At 39.2% G+C, this 10664-nt stretch overlaps 1 protein-coding gene across 2 annotated transcripts; it reads right to left on the reverse strand.

Moving 5' to 3' along the window:
• Nucleotides 1-67: 67 nt before the first annotated feature.
• On the reverse strand, nucleotides 68-4666 carry ccnh (cyclin H). 2 transcript variants are annotated; one of them, XM_068703123.1, is made up of 10 exons: nucleotides 4621-4666; nucleotides 4404-4528; nucleotides 4172-4294; nucleotides 3693-3766; nucleotides 3236-3449; nucleotides 2956-3119; nucleotides 2699-2769; nucleotides 2463-2568; nucleotides 389-455; nucleotides 68-311 (listed from the first exon to the last, which is right to left on the reverse strand). In XM_068703123.1, the coding sequence occupies exons 2-10, from the start codon at nucleotides 4518-4520 to the stop codon at nucleotides 285-287; spliced, it is 963 nt and encodes a 320-aa protein (XP_068559224.1). In that variant the 5' UTR covers nucleotides 4521-4528; nucleotides 4621-4666; the 3' UTR covers nucleotides 68-284. The 2 variants fall into 2 exon arrangements, with proteins under 2 accessions (XP_068559224.1, XP_068559223.1); XM_068703122.1 differs by having other exon boundaries at nucleotides 4404-4656.
• Between the last annotated feature and the right edge of the window lie 5998 nt (nucleotides 4667-10664).

Raw genomic sequence — 10664 nt, forward strand, 5'->3', positions numbered from 1 at the left:
TATCATGTGGCTTGGTTACATGTAAAGAATAATTATTCTGTTTAATCTGCAGAAACAAGAAACAAAATGTAGAAAAATATCTTTATTCCTACTGCAGAACAAACCCAGGTCTTCAATATGCTGTAGAAAAGTAAATATAACATGTAAACTTCTGCAAACTGTCTTTGACTCTCCATTGTATCTTCTGTAACGGCATGGTCGTCCAATCTTGACAGTTTAATATTGGAATAAACTGTTGGTATACTAGAATATCTTTAAATCCCAAACCACTTTGGGGTAAATGTTCATAACAGGTCTTCATCGGTCCATTCCTGCAATGGAAAAAAAAAAAGTTAAAATATGTAGCTTAACTAAGTTTGTCAGAATGTAATTCAAAATACGGTCTCACCTCATCTTCTGTTAAACGTGGTTCTTTTGCTACATGACCGTCTTCTTCATATCCTCTCTTTCGTTTGCTGCAATACAAAAGTAATAAGTCAAAATAACGGCAAGTTAAGAATTTACTGTTGAATATTTCATAATCAGAACTACCGGTACAACCCTTAGCCGTTGGTTAACACACATTCAACGTTTGTGACAAACCTCTTCAAGTCCATTTTCAGCGCTCCTTTAGGAAAGTAATGTGGCATCTAGTGTCCACTACACCTCCATGACCGCCATTAGTAGTTCTAGTTCCTCCATGTCTCTTCATCTTCAATCGTTACGCAACTCCATTTAGACTAGTTCACACCATGTATGAATAAATACATACAGACTCATAGCATTTCAATAACTGATTCTCCGAGCATGGGCCTGTACAAACATGTCCACTTTATCTTACAGGACAGAGTGCACCATCATGTCACTGGCTGCTGCCATCCAGGTAATGTGACTTTTCACAGGTTTCTACCCAAGAATCAAAGCGTGGTAGTCAGACCACACGACCAGCCAGCCAAAGCGAGTCATCCCGTGAGGTGCCCGACCGAAGACTTCCGTCAGTTTGTATTTATAAGCATGTGGCCTAGATTCCTGGCAGTTCAAAATGCAATATGGCTGTTCTCCGTGGGAAACCACTTGCTGCATATCTGAATACTGTCCTCTCCAAAGCCCTTCCCCAAAACGCTTCGGACACGGTGTGTTGAACTGATTTAAAATGTGACAAGAAGTCTTGAAGAGATGATTTCTATGAAGATGGACCTGAGATACAGTCGACTGCGGAAACGTCTGAACTTCTTTTATCCCACTCCCCAGTCTCACTGGTTCTGGTTAACTGACCCTGATCAGCCGCTCCTTTCCTTGGGACAGAACTTGCGAGGATTACCGGGGAGGTGATCCAAAGCATTGAAGTAGTGTTTTTTTTCTGCCGTCATCAGGGAATTTTAACACAGCACCTCTCTCCAAGATGACACAAGCCTTAACTCCTTTCTACACACCGCCCACGTCGCCCGGTTTTATGACGAGCTCTTTCTTCATTAACGACATTGTACGAACTACCACGCAGCACCGGAACCACTTGTTAGATTATTTTATATGCTGCTTCGTTTGTTGATATTATATACTTAGGCTTGTATAGAAGCGTAGGGTGTTTGTGTGTGTGATCTAGCTGAACCGAGCTGAAAGATAGTCTGAGTTTTGTAGGAGATATCTGTAACCTGTCCTTGTGCATGTGTTAATCCTGAATGGATCCTGCTATAGTGTGTGGGCCTACATACATGCTGCTCTAACAAACTTCACCTGAACTCCCTCTACGCCTTGGGGGGGGGGGGGGGTGTAAACGAAAGCTTTCATGCATTTGCAGTCTCTCTTGCTCTTTTCAGAACACTTCTGCACCGACTATTTTCATATAGATTCATCCCGAGAGGTCATGCCATGCACAGATTTATCAACTTCAAAGTCATGAGGGGGGGTGTCCGGCCTCGTGTGCCTCCTGGTGACTCGAGCCGCTGCAGAGTCTGAATCTGTGCCTGTCATAGCTCGAGACTTTACCAAACTGTTTACTGTAGTTGCACTTAAAGATACCACGGACCTCACCAAGTGTTAACGGACGGCTGGCGACAGGTAAACGATCCGCCTCGACGTCTCCTCGTCAGCGATACCAATATCAGCCGTGCTACACGGTACGGGTGATGTAGGCGGGAATGTGGCGTGCTGTTGTACTTCCTTTCTGTTTTTTCATACAGCTGATGATGTGTTCCTTTTTATTTTTCTACCTGATACTGAACCTTGAAACCTTTTTGCATCTTAGATACGACAACCTGGCTAAAATAAAACTGTTACTCTGTACAACAACAGAAGACGTGAGTTGCTTTACTTGGGTGTGGGTGATAGAAATACACCTAATGTGCCCAAAATTACACTACACCACTACAAAATTACACAAAAAATTGCCCAAAATTACACTACACCAGTTCTGTCTTAATATAAGCACTAGATCAAAGAAATTGTATTTGGCTTCTCAACGCCACAACGTCTCATCTCCTTACTTGCTTGAACTGGAAAACTCAGCATGAATCCTCTCCAACTTCTTTTTGCAAGCATTCACCTCCTCTGGTTTAGGGAGTTCGTACTTCTTCAGGAGGGTTTTCATCCCTGGATGAACACAGAAAACATTTACTTTAGTCTTAGATCAGACTTGTTCTGTGTTACATACAGTGCAGTGGAGCTCAAAGGGCTCAACATCACCACCTTGTGGTGTGACATGAAGGTGCAGTTTACTCACGTCTCATGGAGTCGTACATCTTTGAGAGAGTCTCTTTGTCCTCTTTCAGTTGTAGACATTCATTCAGGTAGCTTGGCATTTGAAAAAAAAAAAAAACCACACAAAGACTGTTTACATTTACAAACTAACAACAAATGCGTTAATGATGCTCATCCAGCTGATTATTTCATTAAATGTATTGCTGTTCATTATTACTAAATTACTTCTACTTTTTAAAAATTCAAACTTAGCATTGTTCCTCGTTTTAACATGAGCACCTCTCCATGCTGAGACCGGCTCTCGAGGCGCTGTTCAGAATAGCTGTTAGAGCAATCTGAGAGGGGGGGAACAGTAGTCCTGCATCTGTCATGGCCGCCTGTGTCAGAAAGTCATCTGCACTCTTCCTCAGTGACTCTGGGTTCTCCAGCATGGGGTACCTTGTCTGAAGGATGACATAATTCTTTGAGACGGGGCAAAACATCCGAACTGCTAAATGAGCCAGATTTGGACTACGAGTGCCAGAATAATATCTGCAGCTCTCTCCAGGAGTCCAGCTACCTTGAGGTCGATGAGCAGGCCCTCCATCGGTCTGTAGGGGTTGTGGACCACCAGGTGAAAGTTGAGTTGTTGGATCAGCAGCAGCTCAAACTCCAGGATCTGTTCAAGAACCCTTTCCTGACCCGCCGGGGTCTCCTGAAGAAGGTTGCCCACAAACTGGGTGCTGGAAACGTTGAACTCATCCACTTTACAGGCCAGGTAGGCACAAGTCAGCCTGAAACAGGAAGGTCAGGTAAGAACGAGCCTGAACAATATACTTCTTCCAGCAGTTTTGGTGCAAAGGATATGAAGAAACCATAATCCTTTTTTAAGAAAACGCTTTATTAATTCATATTTGAATTAAATAATTGGATTTGCAGTTAGCCTACCATGTTTATATACAGCTAGGACTTTTTGGTCATTCAAGCTAAAGAAATGTTGCTTATGTAAATTTCCCCTCACACATATCTGTACTCACATGATGATCCTAGGGTGGTACTCCATGATGGAGTTGTTCAGGTAGAATCTTCTGAAGTACATGATGGCTGTGCCCTGCACAGGTGAGACACATGTAGGTCAGATATGCCATAATAGACGAATCTGGAGTATTTTTTCCTTCCTCCGTTCATGTGGCTGAGTCCAAGAACGAGCGGCTGGGAGGCGGGGTTAAAAGAAACGCTAGTGCGCATGCTTAATGAGCCCATTAATGCGGAAGAACAGGGCAACTTAGGCGTTAAAGTTAATTTTGACATAGTGACCAAATGTTGTTTGATCTAAATGATATAACCGGAAGTCAAAGTTTTTTTTATACTTCATGCGCCACTGAGCAACTTTGCTTTAAATTAACAAGTCCCCGTCTCCAACGCTGTTTAAACACACACACATATATATCATTGTTCACACACAGAAGTAAATAAAGAATACACACACAGAAGTAAATAAAGAATACACACATACCACAACAGACTTGGGCATTACAGGCTTGAAGGCATTGCAGAAGTCAACCATCCTCTTCTCGTAGTATCGGAATAAAACGTCTTCCTCGTGACGCTCCAAGAGCTTGGACTCACTTACCCCAGGCTGGTTCAGACAGAGAGGCGGGAGGAGGTGAGGTACACTGTCACACATGTACCTGTTGTCCGTGTTATGTTAATGTTTGGTATTATTTTTATGTGACATCACATCTTACCTTGCCACCCTCTAGTATCTTTTTGCAGAAATTCTGGTTGGCCTTGTATCTCTTCTGCTCAACATCGTCTTCACTTGCAAAAATCCAGTATTTACCCTGTGAACTTTTGTGGAACATGGCTGCCTCTGCAAGAAAAGAGGAAAAACCGTGACAGAAAATAAAAGTGAACGTTGGATGTGACGTTTTCCCGGTTTGCTGTAGAATCAATTAAACATACTTCAAGTGTTGTCTAAATATGCACTAGTCCATTCAAAACCGGGTCGCAACTGTTTTGTGTCAAAGTTGTCCCCTTGTGATGACGTGTATTACCGTAATGTATGACACAGTGCGCAAAATAAATATTTATTAGACGCTTCTGGTTCCCTGATATCGGCCATAAACTTCAAAACAATATGAATATGAAAATATTGATGTATTATAAAGCTAGAGCTTGAAGAGTAGCCAGTTATTTTTATTCATCCATGGTTGTATGAGGTACTTATCCATGGTCGATGTATTACCTACAGTTAACTTCTATTATGGATACAGTTAAAGTTAGAGAGAGCTTTTTACACCTTTTATTGTTATTTCCATTCCACTCAGTCACGTGAGGCCAATAATTCCTGAGGACTGGGTTTGGTATGAGTTATTCATTTGAATTGTCCCCATTTAGGATCGGATAGGAAAGGCTGTCTTGTTTCTCAAAAAACAGATTTCCTCGTTGTCTCTCTCCTTGCATCTCTCCATGCATAGTTGAAGGGACTAAGCAAGTAAGGGTAATGTGGATGCAATTTAGGAGACTTGATGCACCCACAATGTAAAAAAGTCAAAATCTATTATGTCTAAAAGGAATTGAAAAAAGGTCATAGTATAAAATGTCGAACAAATCATAAAAAGTCATAGTGTAGTAGTTGAAAACAAGTCATATCATAGTACGTCGAAAAAAAAGTCATAGTGTAGTATGTTGAAAATAATATATTGTATTTTATGCCGAAAAAAGTCATCAAAAGTTTAAAAAAAAGTCATAGTATAGTATGACACAAAAAAGTAATGAAAAGTCAAAATAAGGCATGTTGAAAAAAGTAATAATAAGTCTAAATATAACAGTCCAAAAAATCATAGTTTAGTATGTTGAATAAAAAGTCATCGTATAGTAAGTTGGACAAATGTCATAAAAAGTCATAGTATAGAAATTCATAGTATTGTATGTCGACAAAAGTCATAGTATAGTATATCAAAATAAGTAAAAAAAAGTCAAATTATATATTAAGTTTAAAAAAGTCATAGTACAGTATGTCAAAAAGAGTTGTAAAAAGTCAATTATATTATGTCGAAAAATGAAATAGTATAATATATCGAATAACTATTCATAGTATAGTATGTTGTAAAAAAGTCATAAAAATTATAAATCTTTTTTAATGATATTTTTTCGACATACATCGAAAAAATATCATACAAATATCAGAAAAAGTCATAGAATAGTATGTCATAATAATTCAAAGTATAATATGTCATCAAAAGTTTTATAAAAAGGCATTGCATAGTACGTTAATGAAATGTCATTAAGATTCTGTATAATTTGCCATTAAAAATGAACTTTCTGATCTGACACACTTCCCAGGTTCATAACTTATTTGACTACTTAACTTTGTGAGGTAGACCTCAAAACCTACAGATGCATATATTGATTAAACCCACAACCTCCAGTGTTCAGACCAGTCGTCAAGCACCCTGAGCTTTCTGATCTCACACTCTTTGTAGCATATTTGACTTCTTTACTTTGGCTGTTGGACCTTAAAGTTCACTGTAGTACATAAAGGATCGAACCCACAACCTCAGGTCGTCCAAGCAGTCCATTAACTATTTGATCTACTTCCTCTCAACTTAAACACACAAGACCCCATGAAAAACTAAACTTTCCAGCATGACATATTTTTAACAATCAAAAATAACAATCAATTTGCATTATAAAGCTTTCAGCTTTATTTTAAGTGTTTCATATCTGTTGTGGAAATAGACTGAACCTCCCAGAAACAGCGATGGGTTTTAATCCTTTCAAGTTGTCATGAATGAGTTGTATCAGCACTTTATATTGGTGACCTACAAAAATACAGACATCCAAATAATATTAACAACTTTTAATTAAAACAACACTGGATCACAACAGGAGCGTTACATATGATCTACATACATACGATATGTTTATAGACTTTGATATCAAGTGACTGTCTGTTTTTCAACATTTGGATGAACATCAAACTCTCAGAATTTAATCCTCAGTACAAAAGATCATACAGTTTTGCTTTAAATTTAATACATAATTGTAGTAGTTAACTCAGGTCCCAGAAAGCATTGCTGTAAGAAACAACCAATCAGAGAGCTTCAAAGTCTAACTTAAAGGTTATAGAAGTTGAGCCTAGAGCCTGTGGATAATTTCACACATTTGTCACTTGTTTGTCTACAGGTAAGAGTGATACATTAGTCCAGCTGTAAGAACAAAAGCAAATTGTTGTTGTTATGAGTTCTAACACCCACTATGAAAAAGTCAAATATAAACAGTTCTAAGTGTGCATGGCATTGGTGGCGTGGTTGGTTAGTTCCTGGGTTGGAAGTTGCCAGGTCCAGATTTGAGTCTTCACCATTGTAAGGACACCAGTGTCCAGAGCACCATCGCACCGGTGGACAAGGGAGTATGGGACTGTGTGTCCTCCCGCTGTTTTGGAGAGATAGTTGGAGGGGGTTATGGAACAGAACTAAATTTTTTTAATTAAACTGCAGCATCATAATCTGAGCGCCAATCTGACATGGGCTTGTTCAGACCTCTAAATTCATATGGTACAAGATGTTGGACAAAGTGAAGAAAATCCTCACTTTTGTTCTGGAACTTTGAACTCATCTGAGGAGGAAAAAAAGAGAAGGCGAAATAACAATTTGCATCACATTCAGATACATGTGTGTCTACTACTACAACAACATCAAATACTACTGCAATACTACAATAACAACTACTATACAACGGGAGTTCTCGATGTTTTGATGAGCCAATTTAGGCAGCCAGCATAAGATTGAGGGCAGCACAGAAAAAGTGACATTTTTTATCATACTTTATCATTATTGATGACATACTATGCAATGATTTTTTTTAAGATGGCTATTTCTTTTTTGCATACTATTCTACATTTTTATAAGTTTCTATGACATTTTTATGGAATACTTTGCTATGACATTTTTAATGATATTTCATTGACTTTTTTCATGACTTACTATACTACGATGTTAAACTATTGCATTTTGTACAACATACTATGCTATTATTTTATAGCATACTCTACTATGGCATTTTTATGGCTAACCATAATTATGACAAAACGATGGCATATATACATACTATATTTCAGTCAGACATTATTTTTTTAACTTTTTTAAATTACAGACTACACTGTACTATGACATTTGAAAGACATTTTTATGACAATATATCTATCTTTTTTAAGACATACTATGGCTTTTTCATGAAATACTGTGCTAATGGCATTTTTTTTCATACTATACTATCACTTTTTCATGGCATAATATATTATGACATTTTATATGATATACTGTGGCTCAATGGAAGAGCAGGGTCATCCTTCAATCAGAGGCTCGGCTGTTCGATCCTCGGCTCCGCTAGATGTGTCCTTGGGCAAGACACTTAACCCCAAATTGCTCCCGCAAGCTGTGCCTGCGGTGTGTGAATAGGTGTGAATGGTTAGATAGAGTCCTGATGAGAGAGGGGGCACCTTGCATGGTAGCCCCTGCTATCAGTGTATGAATGGGTGTGTTAAAGTGCTTTGAGGGGTCGGAAGACTAGAAAAGCGCTATACAAGTACAGTCCATTTACTACGCGCTGGACTTTTCATGATATACTGTACTATGACTTGTATTATTTTTTTAATGACATACTACACTATGACTTTTACTGACATTTTTATGGCATACTATAAAATGAAAAGTTTCATGATACTTTGATGGTATACTATACTATGACATTTTTAATGACTTTTCTGTGACATACTATACTATACCATAATATGACTAATATTTATGACATTTTATTGGCGTACTATAAGGCTACATCCACACTAATACGTTTTCGTTTTTAAACGGAGTTTTAAGTAAGTATTCTGTTTCAACTTTTATTACAACTACTAATATTTTTAACATGACAATTCCGAATTAATCTGGTGTGCACTTTTTTAAGGATTGAGACATACTGTGAATGCAAATAAGGTGCCAGAGTGCATAAAAAAGAATCAGAGCTTGTTCATAAAAAAATAAATTCATGGGGAGGATCCCCCAGACCCCCCTGCAGAGGTCCGACTGTGCCCATAATGTCCTGAAATAATGGAAACACCCTGCATTTAAGCCCATAAGCCTAGCCCACTATCAAAAATGCACAACGTATACACTGACAGGACCAACAGGTTGAAAAAGCGGTAGCGAACCATGGTCTTGAAAAATCAAATGACAGCCTGAATGAGGTTTACCCCCAAACATAGGCCTCCGCTGCATGGCATGTTACACTATCTGCCCATAGCCTACATTCCCACTGACCACCTGGATGAAGCTTCGGAATAATATGCCGCTTTATGGGCATGTTCGTCAAATTCCTGGATGTGGATCATTTTAGATGGAAGAGCATAACAGAAATTGAATCACACGGTATGTTTAGACGGAGCTACTCAACCCCCACCAGTGTTTCCGTATACCGTAATTTGCATAAACATGAGTAATTTATGAATAATAAATGCACTTGCATTCAGCGGGAGCCGTTAATTTGCATATCACCACAGCTACAGTTTTATTTCCTTAGTGCGGTGTGATCATGAAGTCCTTCAAGCCTGCACAAACCAGAATCAAAGAAATAATGCTTTAACAGGTATGTGCTGAGGACTGTTTTATTATCTTAATCTGTTTCTCTACAGGCGGAAACGATTTTAACTTTAATGTCTGAGCTCCGTCTGTGATATGCTTGTAAAACGCTGTATACTTTCAATGTGTGCCAGGCTTACATCTGCAGCTATCCGTCGCTCGGTCTTGCCCTGTAGATTGCATAAACATGAAGTGCCGATGCATTATTGATGAGACCATTGCAACGTTTACTGTATGTGCGCCCGCGTGTGCGCGCACTGATAGGGCGTATAATGTTTGTGTGCGTGATCGACTGACAGTGTGCATGTACGTCTGTGTTGTCAGTATAACCAAACACCTTTCTTTCAGTATATTTCGCATAATTCCGCAGTGTGGCAGATGACTTAGTTTTGTCTCTTTTTTTCATCCTGTTCTAGAATATATTAAAACGTAGGCCGTGTTGGACTTTTTTTTTAGATCGGTGTTGAATTTTCTAGTCATATTTTTGGCAGTAATGAGACTCAGTCAGTGCAGTCTCTTTACTTAGGGAAGAAATGTTTGGATGCTATATTGACACAGGCAGCAAGTAAAGATGTAGCTGTGTGTGTGTGTGTGTGTGTGTGTGTGTGTGTGTGTGTGTGTGTGTGTGTGTGTGTGTGTGTGTGTGTGTGAGAGAGAGAGAGAGAGGTGGTTTGTAAAGAGAGAAAAATGTTAGGTCAGACTTGTGTGTCTATGACTAAAGGTTGTGCTTATGTAATCTGACAGGCAGTGTTTTATGGGAAATCAGACTTGGGTGATTTTGTGGCATCACCAGATCAGCTGAATGATCTGTGAGCCTCCCTGATCAAGTTAGTCTCATCCACACAGAGTCAAGTCTGCCCTCCTGTCTGTTACTTCTGCATTTGAAAAACATTTCCAGGCATGGGGAAATTATTGCAATTCAAGGACACAAAGTCAGCCGTTGACCTAACGGATTGATGTTGTGTGAAGCATCACCTTGGCTTTACACATCTTTTTTTAAACATGATAATGTTGTGGAGGAGGAGAAGAATCGAGAGGAGGAGGATAATCCCCTTCCCGTGGCCCACCTCCCCACCGTCTCATCTCTGAAGTTACTTTCTTGTATGAAAGGAAATTATTTGGAAATAACCCTGACGATGCGAGTCATTTCTCTGACCAATGAGCTTGCTTAATCTCTTTTTCCCCTTCTCTGATATTTCCCGTTTTTGCTGTAGCGTTCAATCCATTTCAGCTTCACACACCAACAAATGCAATTAAACCCTGATTCAAACCCCCTACATGTGCATATTAATTATTCCCCCACACACACACACACACACGTACACACACACACACACACACACACACACACACACACACACACACACACAT

The sequence above is a fragment of the Cebidichthys violaceus genome, unplaced genomic scaffold, assembly GCF_023349555.1.
Source record: "Cebidichthys violaceus isolate CVI_PGR_0920_01 unplaced genomic scaffold, fCebVio1.0.p SCAF_9, whole genome shotgun sequence".
Classification (NCBI taxonomy): Eukaryota; Metazoa; Chordata; class Actinopteri; order Perciformes; family Stichaeidae; genus Cebidichthys; species Cebidichthys violaceus.